This window comes from Haplochromis burtoni, unplaced genomic scaffold, assembly GCF_018398535.1.
Source record: "Haplochromis burtoni strain Fernald_Lab_line unplaced genomic scaffold, NCSU_Asbu1 Contig_573, whole genome shotgun sequence".
Taxonomy (NCBI): domain Eukaryota; kingdom Metazoa; phylum Chordata; class Actinopteri; order Cichliformes; family Cichlidae; genus Haplochromis; species Haplochromis burtoni.
In genome coordinates, this window is record NW_024582934.1 from 201,048 (window position 1) to 219,625 (window position 18,578).

Sequence of the window (18,578 nt, forward strand, 5' to 3'; positions counted from 1 at the left end):
TTTTTTTTAATTGCTAATGTTTTCCTTAGCTATGAGGGTTCGCCACAGTATCCAGTATCCATTCTCTGCAAGTCTAAACTATCTCAGCTTTTCCTCTCTGTCTCCAAAGCACTCAACCTGAGATGTCCCTCTGATACACTAATTTCTAATCCTCTAATTAGGTCATTTAAACTAGACCATACATCACTAAAATAAAGCCTGGGTTTGGCCAATTAAATAAAAAAAGGCGGTTGTAGCCTACTAAACTGATTTAAAGACCTTTCTTTTATTCTATTTATATGTGTGCATTTATACTGAGTTGTTTTACCCATTTAATTAAGAAATTATATTTAAGCAACCTGTCATTATCGCCTGTCACTTTCTGTTTAATATTTCTATAAGAGAAAAACTGTCACTTGGCAAACTGAATTAAATCTAATATATCTATCTAATACAGAGAGAAAAGCTTGGATGCAAGTAAGACCTACACACAAAACCTATCGCGCAGGAGATACTGGCTGAATAAAACGAACAACCCTAAAACTGAAGTAGGATTGACTGACACTTCAGGCAGCCAATCAACTCCCTCTAAACTATGACTCGAGTCACCGTTTGCGGTTCCGTGATTGCTATTGGTTGGATTAAACATGGGAAGCTGACGTAATCATTGCGCGGGTCTGTCAAAAAAAGTATCTTAATTTTACCCACCTAACGCTTCTGCTGAAACTCGTAATGACTGTATGGCTTTCAGTTAATGTTCGGGTGAATTTTGTAAGTCTTCGGGAAAATTGTTACGTTTAAGGCGCATTTTTTTAGTTAACGGAAAGTAGAGCATTACGTGACAGTCAATAAATTGGATTAGCGCTAAGTCAAGTCACCGGTGAATGATAGTATTGTAAACCTGGCTAGCTAGCTAAACGGACAGGTGAGACTGAGCACTAAACATTAAAAACGCTTGGACCTAGTGTTGTTATGTGCTAAGCATTTTCCTTTGTGTGGTCCTCTAGCTCTTCTGTCGTCTGCTAACGTTGCATGCAATAAAAGGTTTAGGTCTTCAGTAGCTGTCAGCTGGTGTAGAAGTCATTGGGTCATCATGGAGAGTTACAGTCAGCGGTTTGAATCCACCACCGGACGGGACAGTAAATCTCAAAAGAAGAAGGGCTCCACTTCGTCATACACCGATGACGGAGACCGCAAACCAAAATTTGTAAGTATGAAAAGACTAAAACGAGCTTTGGTTTTACTCTAACGGTATGATACAGAAAGCATTTGATAAACGCTGCAAATAGATGGTCACTCAGTGTGTTATGCTTTCCCTATGATACAACCAGCCACAGAGAAGGACATTGATGTGGACAGAACAGTACACGGGTAGATGGCCCTCCATATAAAGAATGTAGCAGACACCTTGGATCGGTATTTTCTATTACTTTCAGAACGACCAGTTTGGATAGACAAACAACCACGGTTAGACCTCGTGGTGAAGATGTGTCATGCCTTCGTAATGTGCTTGCATGTCTGGGGAGGCTGAGAGAAACGAACAGTTAACAAAGCACAGGAGGCTACACAAGTAATGTTTTATATGGTAGAATTTCTTCGACAGCCATAACCTTGAGTGTTTGTTGACTTTGCATGTAGGAAATCAAAAGGTTAAAATTAGCACAGGGTTTAGCTGACAGTAATCCATGCATTCCCTCCTACAAACAAGACAGCATTTAGTGTCTTTGGTATTTGTCGGTTGTTGTTCTTCAGCTAGTCTAGCTGTGTAAACAAAATCATGTTATTTTTTTGTTTGTTTACACAGCTAGACTAGCAATTAAAAAAACAACAACACCCCCAAACCCTTCTCATTTTCTGATAGGAGACTTGCTTGTGACACAGATCTTTTTAAAGCATGCTCAACCTGTGCTTGAGAGTGTTACTCCAAGTCAAGTTCCTGTGGCCACTGTTCAGAGACTCCAGTGGAAAATGAAGCAAAATTTAGTCTTTCTCAAATGGTTTCTGTCCACTCCCACTGATGACCTGTTCGTTTAACATCTGACAATGCAATCCATAATAGGAATTCGGATTCACCTTCTTTGATTAGTGTACAGTGCTGGATGAAAGTTAAGTTTGAAGCATAAACATGTTTATCTACAGTGTATAAGAATTAAAACCTGATAAATTAACTCATTGATTTAATATTTGAGAAATATGTTGCAAACACATTACCAGAGTCTCTGGTAACTTGAGATGGTCATTGTTATCTGGTCACTTTATATAAAACTGTAGCTAATTCTGATTGGCATGCTACGGTAACATTTAATGTCTACTCATTCAGCATAAATGCAGGAAACCTATTAAAGTGAATTTTAAATGGTGTTCAAGAAATAAATCATGGAGTATCTACAATGTTTCTATCCGTCCTCCAAATCCTTTACTAGACATATTTGATGTAGTCAGGCTATGCTACTTCTTTATATTTTTATTACTAACATAATTTAATCTAGTTTTGTTATACATTATTTCTTGATATCTTTAGACAAGTGGATAGAAATTGAGTTTCAGTGGTTCGAAATATGCCATAAAAACTTGAGTCTGAGCCTGCCTGTTTAAAGGTGACTGTAGTACTTTGAATCCATCTGCAGGACCTTGCTGAATCTGTGATCTCATGGATATGTAGTTGGGAAAGCAAGAGGACAAAGCCTGTTCTTTTTCCCCAGCCAGGTTTCTTTTAGATTGCTTGATCCAAGACAAAGGTGTTGGAAGCCTTGGTCTGCATTCAGTCTAAAATGACTGCACCAGCCAGATGGGACCAAGAGCTCTCAGCAAATCTTCCTTCCATCAACCAGAGGTGTTTGGCGTAAACAAAGATGTCCAGTCAAGTGTTGCACACCTTTCTGAGATTAATTTAGAAGGCTTTTATTTTATTGGCTAGTCTGCTAAAAAATGTTAAGACAACTTTATAATTTCTGTTTAAGCAAAACTCTTTGTTCCATAAGTAACTTTGCTCATTGAAAATGTACAGCATATAGCATAGTAAAATCTCAGTGGACTTCATCTCACATGGAATGAGGCCTTTTGATGTCTTTGCTGTGACTCCGCTCAGGTGGTAATTTTTAGAAGAGTGTTTCAGTGCCTAATTTGTAAGTTAGGAGGATCTGCAACACAGGGAGGGTGCAGTTCCGGCATGATCCGACACAAAGTAATCCCTGAGTGTTAGTGTCTGTCTGGATGAGAGACACCAAGTTGCTTTCACAGGATCTTTAAATTAGGAGTGCCTGCCTCTTCTTTTAAAGAGGAAATACCAAAGAAGCGAGGTTTTCTTCAGTTGATAGAGTTAACTACATGTTAGTCAATTTTTCGATGACATCCAGTTTCAATAGAGGCAGTATCACAAAGCCTAAGGAATGAGTTGTTGCTGTGGAAACAAAAGTCATCTTAAAGCCAACGCCTGCTTTACTAGGATCTCCAACATTTTTTGAATGCCTCATGGTAAGGGGAGCAATGTAGACCACCCCCATCTATATATAACACCCCAAACATGCTGGTTTTATTCTTGATTCACCTTCTTGTCAGAATAACATCTGGATTTCTTGAGATTTCTCCATCTTTGTGTATTTAAAAAAAAAAAAAAATGAGTATTGAAAAACTGCAGCTTGCATTAGTGGGCTTTCTTTTACAGCTTCTCGTGACCTTTGCTTTTGCCTCTTGAAAGCAGAGGTCACCACCATCTCCTCTGCCACAGCTGTAATGCAGGATGTTAGTTTTCTTAATGAGTTAACTGAAATGTTTGTCTGCTGGTAAATGTGCTATATCCGTAGTGTGTACTCTCCCAAAGATTGTTCAAAAAGCACTTTATATCTGGTGGTGGAAACATGTCAGATCAGTGTGTTAATGTAGTTGTGAGATGCCTTTTTGCCCTTTTTTTTTTTCTTTTCCCCAAATGGACTAACTGAAGGACTGGAATTGCTGTGGCCATAATGAATTTTACTTTATCAGTAATTACAGTGTTTGGCAAGTTCTTCTTTCATCACAAAAATGTCCTTTATATAGTTTTTAATTGGTAGTTATTTTGTTGTGTGGCTTTTTGGCCAGTTCCTATCATATTCCAGCAGAGGTAGAACTAAAATGATAAAGTGATTACCGTTGTTATTTAATTAAATTGGAAAATAATATTTTTGAGAAAGACCTCATAGATGACTATATGTAACATGTGTTAAGGAAATCGGTTTTGTGTGGCTGAAAGAAAAAAACAACAGTATATTGAATTTTTAAATAGTCAAATATCTGTTTTGGAATAGGTCTTAAAATTTGTATTGGTCAGGCTCCATGTAGCAGTTAATTTGTGATAGAAATGTTGTTTTATATGGTGACCATGTAAAAACCTGATAACAACAAAAAAGTCCTGCCAAAATCAATAACCCACACACATGCAAATATTCTAACACTGGCAAATGGTAAACAGTTTTGCCTAGAGGCAACTTTGTCAAAAATGTCATGTTTGGTACTTGGTGATGCAAGTTTCTGGGACATGTGCTATAATAAATAAATTAATTTATTTAAATCAGCTGTATATCTGGCACACCATGGACATTTGGGAAGGAAAACACATAGTCAGGCCAGTTCTATTAAAGGCAGCGAGTCTTTGCTGATTTAATTGACAGAAGAAATAAGTGCATCTTCCTGATATTTTTGGATCATTCATTAAATGGTAAATGGCCTGTATTTGTATAGTGCTTTACTTAATCCCTAAGGACCCCAAAGCGCTTTACGCTACATTCATTCACCCATTCACACACTGGTGATGGCAAGCTACATTGTAGCCACAGCTGCCCACAGCTGCCACTGACAGAGGCGAGGCTGCCGGACACTGGCGCTGCCAGGCCCTCTGACCACCACCAGTAGCCAACGGTTGAAGTGTCTTGCTCAAGGACACAACAGTTAAACAACATTAAACAGAAACTTCTATTATGTGCATGAGTATGCAGACCTCCCTGCCAGTTGTTGGACTGGTGTTGATGTTTTGCAGAGTCGTACTGTCCACTCCATTTAAAGAAGCATTTTTTAAAAAATTGAATGTGAATGTAAAACGCCATTGTAACTCTTTGAATGTCAAAATAAGTGTAACAGAGTAGGGACAAATCAATACAGACATTTCACTGTCTCTATTCTTTTTAGATTATGCTGTATGCTGCAAAGAATGGGGCACAAATGTTTAACTGAAATGAAGCAAATTCTTGAAGCCTGAATGTAAAAATGTGCTCCAGAAGTGTTTGTTAGAATATTTGGTGCTTTTGCTTTGTGTATCCTGATTTGTTTCTTTTTGCTCCCCACTTATAGCACTTACCCTTTAGAAACATCACAGATGATGTGGTAAGCTCTGACAAACTGATATGCTTCTGTGTGTGCTTTGTGTCATCGATCTCTGCAACATCTAACGTCACCTTACTTGAGGTCACTGCTTCTGCTTATTTTGAGCATCATTAACAAAACCAAAACAGTCAGGCATTGGAGCCATTAACATCATAGGACAGACTTCTTGTTTGTAGTTTGTTTCATATTACTAGCATTGCATTCTAGTTTATTAATAACTGTTTTTTTTTTTATTCTGCTTGACTACTAACCATTTAAATGTGCTCATAATCATCTAAACTTGACTCCAAGTCTGGAGTATTTTTTTTCTATTTTTAATTGTGCTTTCTTTCTTTCTACAGCTGGACAGATTTGCCAGTATTCGGATTCCCGGTAGTAAAAAGGAGCGCCCACCCTTGACACAATCTAAGCACAATGCAAACGACTGGTCCAGTTCTTCATCCTCCACCTCACATCATTTTGAGGAACTATCGTCAAAGATAAACTCAGAAAAGGAGATCTTGGCTCTTTTTGAAAAGATGATGGTGTGTTCTTACTTTTTGTACAACATTTTCACATTTCATTAAAAAAAAGTGCTACCAGGGACTAAGTGATAAAGATATTCAAAAAGACAAATAATCAATTTAACACAAGTGATGATATTTTTCAAACTTTCATTTTAGTTCAGTAATTTTATGATCATGGCCACAAAGCAGCTGATATTTGGTTGCTGACGCTAGAAACAGTGCAGAATGCTAATGTCTTCCAGAGTCAGTTATGCATTCAAAAACAACATCAAATTTTGGCCACAGTAATGTTGTAGTTTTTTTTTCTCTTTTCTTTTTTAGGAAGACATGAACTTGAATGAGGACAAAAAGACTCCTTTGAGAGAAAAAGACCTCAACACAAAGAAAGAAATGGTCATTCAGTATATATCAACTGCCTCTAAAACTGTAAGTTTTTAAATATTTAAAATATTTCACCTATTTTGAGTTTAAATTAACTGACATTTTATATTTATGTGGTTGAATGTTTGCATTGAAACGTATTGCTGATACTTTTAATTAGCAGTGTCTAGCAGCCTGAAGAAGTTTGAGTTTCATACTTTCTAACTTTTTTGAGTGGAAGGTAACTGGTTGAGTTTTGGTTTGTGAGGTACCATCCACACGTGTTTTGGTAAACATCGCTTTTTCTGTGCGTTTTGGCCTTTTTGGAGTTTGAAGTCACAGAAAATGAAGCTTTTGAAACTGTTTCTGTATCAAATTTGAACTTGGAAAATGATTGTGTCACGCAACATCACATGTGCGTGCATTTATCTCCTTTTTAAACAGAAGACTATGACCCATGATATTGTTTATAGGCCTTTGATTGGCCAGCTTTTCTGCAGTTAGAGGTATATGACCAACACTTTTGACAGCATGTGACATATATTTTTTGCATTTTTATGTGGATGGAAATCTTTTAAGAACAAAAGTGGAAAATCCCGCTTTAAATGGTGCGGGTGGATGTAGCTTGAATTTTAGGGCTAAATATTAGAATACTTGTTCACTGGTTTTCAGTTTTTGGCACATGTTTAATTGTGTTCTTTAAATGTAGAAGGATATACTTGCCTTGAGTACTCAGCATCTCTCTCACTCACAACAGTTATCATGACACTTAAGTTAACATTGTTGTTGTGAACAAACAACAAAATAAAATGTATTTATTTATTTTTTTTATACCACTTAAGACCAAAAATACATTGTCAAAAATCTTTGAAGAGAAGTGCAACGTCTCGCTTTCCACATAGGCACGCACTCTGTTGAGTGAGCAGCAGAGGTGAATTAGCTCTTTGCATATCTGCATTATTCTTGTTGTGTTTTTGTTTTTTGGCCCAGACATGGAGGTGGATTCATTTTATTTTATGATTCTAGCAAATATTTACTGCAGGTAATAAAGAGTGACTGGGAAATAGGAAAACAAGTTATTTCTGTGACAGTCATATTATTGTTGATGGATCACAGTATGTAGCATACAGTATGAGGTACAGGATATTAAAGAATATAAATATTTTAAGATTCCACAAGTCATTGTAAAGCATCAATATATAATTTTTCTTACATGAAAAGGCTAAAAAAAGAACTTCCTGGTATCCAGACATTGTACTTGTCTTTTGCACTTCTTGTGTATTAGCTGAAGAAATGGGTAGGGGGGGAAAAAAAACAAATAATTGACATTGTGAACAGTAAGGCCTATTCGTATTTGATAGCTACAGGTTTCTGGTTAAGTTGCCATCATGTGTTGCAAAGAAGTATGAAATAAGTCCAAGTCCAAATTTCTTACATCCAAGTAAGAAATTTATTATATTTGTTATAACCAGACATCCCTTCAAGTTTGCCTTAGGCTGTCTATCCTTGTCTCTAGTTACCATGGTGACTGGCCTGCATTTGTTACCTTTCATACCTGCATGGTAAAAAAATGTGGGCACCAACCAAAAAACAGTGAAATTAATTTCTTTAAGAGAGCAGATTTATAATACTCTGCATTTAAGAAGTGGTTCATTATGTGTTTTTGGAGAGAAGTTCTGAGAAAAAGGTCAACATTTCTGCGGAAATGCGGTGTCACCGAGTTTAAAACACTAAGCAAGGTGAAGTATATATCAACAAAAATGTTTTTACTTTTTACACAAAGGAACTTGATGTTTTCTTGTTTTGCTTTTGCTTGTTTAACGTGCCATCAAAATAACAACAACAACAACGCGACCTTCTCAGTCATGTTGCTGTTTTGCCAATTGACCTTTAATTTTTAAACCGATGTATGCCACTTGCTTTTTTAGTCTGTGAATTTGGAGATAGCCTTGGAGAGAAACAATTTCCTTGTATGTTGTCACAAAAAATAATTGCTGACCTTTGACATTGTGTTTTGATTTATGTGCAATGCCCCTGCTGTGCAGGAAATTGAGTTTTGCCTTGCCTTAAATTGCTTTCAAAGAATCTTCAAAAATATGACTCCTCGATCAACTGAAGCTGAGCATGGGGAAAATTTATGTTAAGACCTGTCAAATGGTCAGAATCTGTGTAAAAGGGTTTATCCAAAATCCATGTGTATTGTTTCTAATTTGAAAATATAGCACATGGTTTAACACAGCGGTCCCCAACCCCCGGGCCTCGGACCGGTACCGGTCCGTGAGTCGTTTGGTACCGGGCCGCGAGAATTGGGGCTAGGTGTGAAATGTATGGTTTTCAGGGTTTTTATCGGTTTTCAGCGTTATTTTGTTATCATTTTTATCGTTAACTCGGTTTTCCTGGGTCTTTTCACGTATGTTATGAATAAATCTTTTTTTCGGTACCGGTACTAGTTTTATTTTGTTGTATTTATCCACGCCACCTTAAAGGCCGGTCCGTGAAAATATTGTTGGGCATAAACTGGTCCGTGGCGCAAAAAAGGTTGGGGACCGCTGATTTAGCACACAAAAGTCTACTGCATGGGCCTCAAACATGCAGGCGGGGGCTAGAATTGACCTACTAATGGGTCCATGTGCAGTAGGGCTTTGCCATATCGTATACCTAGAAGTTGTGAGTCATGGTTTGTCTGAGAGCATGTTAGCATGTCCGTCTCTGCTAACAACTTAATACCGTTAAAAAAAATAAGCAGCTAGTTCAACAACCTTCAGTAAAGAGCAATGCAAACACTTTGCAAATTTTAAAACAATTGTGCTAAAGGTAGAAACAACACAAATTTGTTTCACCATTTTATATTGGCAACTGGTGCAACCCTAAAGTAAACAAATTACTCAACCAAGAACTGATGCTTCCGCTCGCTAGTTGCACTCCTTAATGACAGGAAGTGCCAAGCTTGGGTGGAAATTATTATTATTGTTGTTGTTGCACAGTGGTAAAGCAAGATATTAAGCAGCTGGTTAGAAAACTTGACCCAAAATAACACAAACATCCCAGGTCGAAACTCTTTTTCAGTTTTCTTATCTGACAGTATTGTGAAGTTCCTACAGAGTTACATGAATAATTTGCCTTAGTTACTGTAGTGTTAAATTAAAGTTTTAAGCAGTCATGCTATACGTGTACGCTACTTGGGCTGCACTATGTTAGTGCTTACATTTGCTTTTTTACTATGTCATTTGATATAATGCTGTGTGCCACTAATATTGCACTACGATGCTTCTGCTGCTGGAAAGTTGTTTCAGTAGATTAACGCTTTGATTTAGATTGTGTCTCATCAGTGACAGTAGCTCATTGGCAAAGGTGGATAGAAAATGCTGTTCATTTACTTGAATTAATAAATGTTGCTACCCGCTATCTTTTTTTTCCTTTCGTCTGAAATATGATTATTGCAAATTTTCTTGAAATATTGTGATATAATTTTGAAGCTATACCACCCACCCATGCAAAGTGTGAAAATTCCAGGGAATTTGTTATATCTTAAATAGTTTAATAAATCGCACTGCTGTTCAAGGTGAAGTGGTCAGAGTATTACTACCATGGAGTGAATGTGTACAGAAAGTATATGCAGATCTTATCAGGCTGTTTTAATAATGACGTGTAAAGATAAATGAGTTTAGCTCTAAAATTTTGTGCATAGTCTCACTCCCATCTGTAGTGCATATTTAATATGACATCTTAGGCTTTTGTGTAAAAGTTTTGTAAATGAATGGTTCATTAACATTTTCAGACCTTACCTGTGCTTCTACATTAAAGGAAGGGTATGTTATTACGCTTTTTCATTTTTTTTAATAAACTGGTCTGTCTCACTTCAAGATCAAATTGAAGTATGTGGCCTTTTAACTAAAATGTCTTTGACACCCGTGGTCTATTGTATGTTAATACAATGCTCACATAAATGGTACATTATGAGTGCACATCATCCTTCTCCTGTACACACTAGCTTTGGGTCAAGTCTCTTTGAAATTCAGGGGGGTGTCTTCCAAAATGTATTTTCTGTGAAGGTTTCAAGAGTGGAGTGCATCCCTGACCAACCTTAGAACTCTAATCAGGCAGTATTAAAAAAACACTAAACAGTGACTCACTGGTCCATTTTGGCTATAACCTCAGTTGAAATGATTATTAAAAGAAAATCATGCATTATGCTCCAAGTGCACATTTTAACATATGAAGCTTTTAATGCATCTGGAGTCTATCCATGTTGGGTGGATGGACTTGCTGTCACTGGGCAAACAGGGTGCCACGAATGTTCCTTTGATAAGAAACACCAGAAGGACCCGGGCCTGTTTCTACCAAGAGCAGCAATCATACTTTCCTCTTGCTGCTGAAAGCCCAAGAGATCCTGAAAAACAAACCGCCTAGTCATCATCATTTCTCACCAGGATGGGAGAGGCAGTTGATCATTGGGCTTGAAGAGGAAAAGAGAGGGAGGCAGACACTTTCTGTATCCTTGATGGTCTGTTGTGCAGCCAGGCAGTGGTTTGTTTTTGTGAAATTGCCACCACCATTCGACTTAACTCAGCACCGAGCAAGAGACATACAAAGTGGGAGTTGGACTAAGCTGATGATGCTTGCAATCAAGAACCAATTTGTAAGCGGAGCAGAAATGACATGTTTTAGCCGTGGTAACAACACTGGAGGGTTCTGATGTTGTGCGAGTGATAGTTTCATAGGACTGCTATCTGAAATGAGTGGAGTGCTTTGATGTGTTTTGTGGTGATGAGCATGAGCCATGTTGTGAAGTCCAATTGAACATGGAACACATGCCAAATAAAATGTTTTCCTGGAGTTCAATCAGGACAACAAGCTACTCAACAATCAGTATCACATGAGCTAAAGCTATAGTTTTCTGGCTGCCATTTCAAAAGCTTGTATACCTTTGACTTTTCTATATATGTAACAAGCTTCTATTTATTGGGCTATAAGACTGTTTGCTGCTATACGATACATTCTTTGAATAGAAATGACAGGTTTTATCACTGAAGTTTTGAAAAGTAAATATATTTGTATTGTTTTTCAGATTAAAGAGGCCTTTCTGTATATATTTCTATAGAGTAGGGCTTTATAGAAGAGGTGTGAGGTGAGAAACAGACTGGATATATTTCTTTTTTCATTTTTCTTTTTTGTTTTTGCCAGCCTGTTGGGATTAGGGATTATATATTCCTTCAGATAGTGATAGATGGTGATATCTGAGGTCTTTGATCAATCAAGAACATTACATAAAGTAAGTTTAGCTTTAAGTCTTTACCACCCACCCACACAAAAGCAGTAGTAAGTCTTACTTAGTAGTAACCCTAGTGTCTTGTCAGGGAATGAAAGGGAAATTCTTGGTATAGCTACCCCCCCCCCAGGTTCATGCATTCTAAATATATAAAGTTAATAATTAAGGTCTTTTTCAGTAATTTTGGTTGTTGTTGTTGATAGTTTTGAAATTTTGTACATTTTAAAACATTTCCATTCAGAAATACCTTAGACTAGAAATGTGTATGGACATGTAAGGTGTGTATGTGTGTGTATAAAGTGGGAACTTTTTAGAGGTACATTAAAATGAGCAAGCATGGGAATAAAGCTAAGTGCTTTAGGATTGGTCAAAAGTCAGGAAAAACTGGGCAATTTAACAAAAACAAACTTTTTTTTTATTTTTACTTGGCAGAATTTGCAAGGCTGTATTTGAGAGATTTCTTCTTCCTTTCTTTTCATTTTACAGGGCAGCTTGAGAAGCAGCCATCAGATTTCTCCCCAGGAATTCCTTAGTGAGCTGAAGTCAGGGGTCATGGATGAACGTCTGTTTTCCTGTCTAGACTCACTGCGAGTGTCCCTTACCAGCAACCCCGTCAGGTATGGTACAAGATTCTGACAGTAAAAGTGGACTTGCCCTCTTTAGGTTTAATTCCCCTCTCTTGTTGCTGGTAGTTTATTATTTGACAGTACACTGTACGGGGACACCAGACTATATACCTTTCTTTATGTAGTATTTCTGTCTCTTATTTTCTCCTCTGTAAGTTCTATTACTTCAAATTTAGTTCATATTAATCTAATCATCCTTTAATCATGTTTTTGTGTGTTTTTTTTTTTTTTTTTTTTTTTGGCGTGCAAGTTTAAGTGTTTTGCTGTCATAATGGCAGGTGTCAGTTATAAAATGTCCAGTCAGTATTGTTGCTAACACACTGACATGTTGTGATGGTTGATGCTTTATTGCATCTTTGAAGCGCTAAAAGCAAACAAACAACTAAGACCAGCTCAATACTGACCTGTCATGTGTCACTCCTGTCTGGTTGCACGCCAGCATCTTGTAGAAAGTTGCCTGCTTGCATTATAAGTATTACTGCCCTCAGCTACTTAAACTGTTTGTGGAAAAAGTAAACAAAAAAACAAGATTTCTTGAAGGTTTAGGTGCCACACATTAGGTTTGATCAGGTTATTTAACCAGTGTCTGTCTTCTCATATTTTTGAGTATTCTCATTCCATATTTATAGTAATCAGATAAATACTAAGATGAACTCTATTTATATATGTTTTGGGAAAATAAATGTGTATTAAATGCAAAAACATTTGTTGGAAGGTTGCTGCCAGAAGGTGCTTAATTACTTCAGTTATTTAGTTACTGTTGCAATGAGAGGGCTCTTTCACTCTCATTTCTCTTTCACAGTCATTTTCTGTGACAATGACATTTTTAGCAGTCTTTCTTAATCTTGTCCTCTAGACCATGCACCATATTTTGAACTGAAGCAGTAGCATCAGCATCATTCAGTGCTCAGTTTGTGTTCATATTTACATCTTATATTGGTAATAATATTTTTTTTTACTTTCGTGTTAACTTTGAGCATAGTTTTCTCTATTTGTAAGGTTAATCTGATGGCAGAAATGAGTCTTACAGCCTAGCAATCAATACTGCCTTTTAGCAGTTTCTGTTTTGTTAAAGAAGAGTGATTAAACTGTAAATTTTGTATCAATATTGATCTAGGTGACTATAATAAATGTGGGTATGTCTGTGAAGGTTCTCAGGCGTCCAGGTCATCGTAGTCTAAGGAGCTTGGAAAGAAAAGCGTGTGGGTAATGTAGCTATGGTGTAACTTATGTGCCAGTCACAATGCTAATGTGGCTCTATGACTAAACCTCACTTCAAAACTGTGTTAGACTGCACTGATAGGTACTTTATGTACTCTGTAATGATGTTAAAACTTTGATTCCAACGATCGGACACTGCTTTGTGGTTTGAATGGTCGGCACAGATACTGAATGAAGTCACCACTCATGATGACAGACTGTCAGTCTTTTGTAAAATAACACCGTCTGGTTTCATCAGAACTCTACCTAAGCTGAAAACATTGGTTTGGATGTTGATCAGTGGTTTTTTTTCCTTCCCCCTCTGCACTGAAGCAAACAGCTTACACATTTTCATAATATAAGGGTTATCTTACTAGTATAGGTTATAAGACTTTTACGCTTCCTGATCATTCTCTCTGTGCTAGAGCATGCAAGCTGAGTTAATTTGGTACTAATTTGGCACTTTTACAGTCTCACAGTGTGATTCTCGACTCCTTTACTGTATCCACCGCAGCCCCCCCCCTTTCTTTTTTTTTTTTTTTAAAGGAAGGCCACAGTGCTAGACCACAGGACCAGCAAAGCTACAAAATGCAATTGTATTAAATGGATTTGATAAATGGATCTGACAAACAAGTGGAAATTGGTTTTTCATTTTTTATTAAAACTGACCTTCAGGTTTAAGTGCTCAGTTTTTTTTTGTTTTTTTTTTCAGTTTAGCTATATAGTAAAGTTTAGCAACAATGTGAAAAGAAACCTTGAATGCTCTTCCTGTCATATACAACTACCCATGAACAACATGTCAAAATATGCAAACTGATTATACACATAAAAATAGTTATGGAAAGTATAAGAAAAGCAAGGCTGAGATGGTTTGCACACGTACAGAGAAACAATCGTGGATATATTGGATAAAGGATGTTGAAGATGGAGCTGCCAGGGCCACAGAGAGTGTTGGATGTAGTGAAGGAGGACATGCAGATGGTTGATATGACAGAGGAGGATACTAGGGATAGAATGAGATGTGGGCAGATGGTTTGCAGTGGAGACACCTAAAGGTAAGAATGCCTTACCTGTGTCATTAGTTAATTGTACTTCCATATGCTGCAGCTTAATGGTTTTTATTGAGGTTGTAGTTTGCAGTGGTTTTAAAACAGACTGTATTTTAGGGACTGGTAATTCAATGTTTAGCTCATCCTCATTTATAATCTATGTTACATTTATTTATGATCTATGTTTTAGGAGTACTGTATTCTTAGTAGTCAGTGAGAACAATGTCATTCATTGCCCACTCTGTGAAATGACCCCTTTTTGTATTGCAGATGTTCCACATTGCTGCAATTTTAGCCTCCGCCTTCTGTCCCTAGAGAGCCCTCCTGTAGTCAGTTAACGTGCTATGAACAGGACAACATTTTAAAGTTAATTTTTTATATCTGGTTCATAACCGCCTAAGCAGAGTGCAACACTGTGCTGCACTGCCTGGGAACCTTGGAGCCATTCTCCTGAGACTGCGTTAGAAGTCAAGCTACCTTAGCTGTGAAGTTAGCCAGATAAGGTGCCTCATTTTTCTCTTTGATTTATGACTGTTTTTGTTTCCCATGGAGAGGGATGATTAATTTGTTTTCTTTTTTCAATGCTTTTTCCCTTATTCCCTTTTTCGTGTCTTTCTGGAAATGATACCCCTCAGTTAAATATTGCTGTGCTTCTTTTGCATCTGATGATGGTGTGCTGTGATTACAGTAAGGCTGTAATCAGTGAGCGTTAATAAATCCTCAGTGCTACGTGTAAATATCAAATAGAAAATGGAAAAATCGCACTTGGAGAGCTGCTACTCAAGAAAAAATAGAGCGAACTGATCAGTAGGTCCCAGCTTTTTCAGAGGTTTTAGAGTTCACCTCTGCAATTAAATCTTCCATAAAATTCAAAATTATAATTTTGTAATAATATAATTATCATTATTATTCAGATAAACACGTGGAGCTCATTTTTATTGCTCGTGATTGTATATTTATAAAAAAAAATCAAAGCAAATGATGTAGCTCTGTTTTTTTTAAAGTCAGAAACATAGCTGTATTTTGGCACCAATGTATGTGAACCTACATACACTACATGGACAAAAGTACCGGACCCTATGCCTTTTTAAATTCGGGTGTTTTCAGTCCTGTTGCCACAGGTGATAAAATCAAGCAACTAGCCGTGCAGTCTGCCTTTACAAACATTTGTGAAAGAATGGTTCATTCTAAAGAGCTGACTGAATTAGTGTGAGACTGTAATAAGATTCCATTATTGCAGTGGAAGTATTTGAGAACAACAGAAGCTCCATCACGAAATGGCAGACCACATAAAGGTACATAGTGGGTCGCTAAGTGCCGAGGGGTATAAAAAGTCACCATCACTCGGTGATTGCAGAGATCCGGACCTTTTCTGACATTAACATAAGCACAAACACTGCAGTGTGAGCTTCATGGTGTGGGTTTCCATGGCTGGACAGCTCCTGTAGGTGAAATATGTAGGGAGCCGTCTTCCGGTTGTTATATGGCATGTGTTACATTTAGCACAATACATACCGGCTGAATTGGATTTGGCACATTGGAGTGCAGGTATCTGTTGACAAGGGAGATGCAAACCAGGGGTCCGTTCTTCGTACCTCGCTTACTACATCCAAGATCAAATCATCGCGCTTACTTTGAGCTCGCTATTCCGGTTCTTCGAACACACCTGTAGTTGACGATTAGTATAGCTGGATGAAGTAATGTGAGATCACTGGGTGGCTTAACAGGGGCTACGCATCGATAGTAGAAACATTGATCGGCAACCCTTTGATTGGTCGGCGAAAATGTCGAAGGAGCGCGCTCGGTATTTTTCGGCAGCAGAGGAAGAACCCTTGATTGAGGGATTTCAGGAGTTTCAGAGTTTAATTAAAAGGGCGACCGTGGCTCAGGGGGTTGGGAATTGCATCTGTAACCGGAAGGTCGCCGGTTCGATCCCTGGGCTCTCTGTCCTGGTCGTTGTGTCCCTGGGCAAGACACTTTACCCTACTTGCCTACTGGTGTTGGGCAGAGGGGCCGATGGTGCGATATGGCAGCCTCGCTTCTGTCAGTCTGCCCCAGGGCAGCTGTGGCTACAACTGTAGCTTGCCTCCACCAGTGTATGAATGTGAGAGTGAATGAATAGTGGCATTGTAAAGCGCTTTGGGTGCCTTGAAAAGCGCTATATAAATCCAATCCATTATTATTATTATTATTATTATTAAAATGCAAGGGAACACTGCAAAGGCTGCAAAAGCAAGGAGAGAGGGCTGGCAGAAAGTTGCTGACAAATTAAACTCGTAAGTAATTTAATAATAATAATAATAATAATGGATTGGATTTATATAGCGCTTTTCAAGGCACCCAAAGCGCTTTACAATGCCACTATTCATTCACTCTCACATTCACACACTGGTGGAGGCAGCTACGGTTGTAGCCACAGCTGCCCTGGGGCAGACTGACAGAAGCCAGGCTGCCATATCGCGCCATCGGCCCCTCTGGCCAACACCAGTAGGCGGTAGGGTAAATTTATTATATTATATTATATATATTATATTACATTATATCCTCTTTCACATTAGAGCCACGACAGGACCCACTAGAACATGGGAACAAGTAAAAGTGAAATATAAGAATATTCTACAGAATGGTAATATTTATCACTTATATTGCTTTTAGTCTCTTGAAAAGAGACCCTGAAATAATCTGTTTGTTTATAACAGCAACCAAGAAAAGGGCAGAGCAAAAAAAGACAGGTGGTGGTCCTGCACCCCCTCGTCAACAAGTTGGTTAAGTAAATAATACCCTCACGGGAAAATCGATATCTCTCTATGAGCACACTGTCGCGCTGAGCTAAAGGATCCTGTCTGTCCCGCAATATACGCTGAATTCTGAAAACTCTCCTTATCAATCTTGCACCTTCCGCAATGGGCTGCTCGCGTATACGGACAGGACATGGCTGCGACAGGCTTCCCAAATCCACCTTCGCTTTTATAGCCGTGGTCTCTCATCTTGATTACATGAAGTAATTTACTATTACTACTCTAAAATATGAATTACATCTGAAATAATCAAATACATGAAATAGAATGATTAATAGTACATTTCCCTTTTTTTAGGAAATGACCTGTATGTATCTGTATGGAATCAATAAAAGATCAAGTACTGCATTATCTTTAGTTACATTGATAATATTTATTTATGGAAAAACAGTGGTAAAATATCGCTGTTGCTTTCGTATAATGAAGCGGACATACCTGAGTGGCCGCGATCTAATCTTGTTTACATAAAGTAAACCTGCTCCCGAGCAGGTTTACGCTTACGGATCTGTTGCTATGACAGCAAGTCCCGGATGAGCTTCGGAGAACCGAACGATCCAAGATCACGCGAAATCGTCAACAATCAAATCCAGCTAACTTACTTAGCGAGGTACGAAGAACGGACCCCAGAGCTTTGGAAATCCACCAAAAATGTTTGAAACACTTGGGCTCTACATGCCTTGTACTTAGGGAAAACGTATTCTTCCCATCCCCACAATACATATTTGTGTATTTGGAACACAAATGAGTATTTTCACAGTATCGAAATATTGTGGCATTATATCTTAGATGTAGATAACTATGCCCCATGTGTGTCATTATGAATTACTAATAACATAAAATGTTACCAGGTATGTGTCTTCACTAAGAAAGAAAAAGTTTCTCCTTTCTTTTTTTAGATAATTTTTGCACAGCACTTCTCCAAACACATTCAGGCAGAGAGTGTGATTGAAGTTTTCTCATTTGGGATGTGGGAGGGTGCCAGATGTTAGGAACCAATGAAACCCAAGTGCTGCCAGAGAATGCTAGATGAGCAGACAGAACAGAATATAAAATACTTTAATCATTTTAGAGTCTAGGCAGACAGCATGTGGAGTACAAAACAAGAATCTGTCTGTGACATAACATGCGCGCACTCACACACATATACATATAAATATATGATCTGTCTATCTCTATCTCTATATATCTATCTCTATCTCTATATATCTATCTCTATCTCTATATATCTTTCTCTATATATCATTGGACTGAATTTCTGGCAAAGTGATTGTGGTGTTGGAAAAGAGGTCATGGGAGCCAGTGTATTCACAAAATGATGTAAGATTTGGCTTTCAGTTGACTGAATCAATATGTGGCCCTTCAGAATTTTTTTGGTATGCTGTGTCTACAGTTTATGCACTTCCACAGCCTGAGTTCCCTCAAAGCTATTGTCAGAA

At 37.9% G+C, this 18,578-nt stretch overlaps 1 protein-coding gene across 7 annotated transcripts in view; it reads left to right on the forward strand.

Moving 5' to 3' along the window:
- The first annotated feature begins 618 nt into the window (after nt 1-618).
- LOC102302025 (protein diaphanous homolog 3) overlaps nt 619-18,578 on the forward strand; it is a 129,079-nt gene continuing 111,119 nt past the window's right edge. For 3 of the 7 annotated variants that reach the window (XM_042214487.1, XM_042214489.1, XM_042214490.1), the window contains exons 1-5: nt 619-1,186; nt 5,302-5,334; nt 5,676-5,858; nt 6,162-6,266; nt 11,956-12,086. In XM_042214487.1, coding sequence (XP_042070421.1) covers nt 1,073-1,186; nt 5,302-5,334; nt 5,676-5,858; nt 6,162-6,266; nt 11,956-12,086 — 566 coding nt within the window. In that variant the 5' untranslated portion in view covers nt 619-1,072. The remainder of the gene's footprint in view (nt 1,187-5,301; nt 5,335-5,675; nt 5,859-6,161; nt 6,267-11,955; nt 12,087-18,578) is intronic. The other 4 variants (XM_042214485.1, XM_042214486.1, XM_042214488.1 and 1 more) reach the window with 4 other exon arrangements.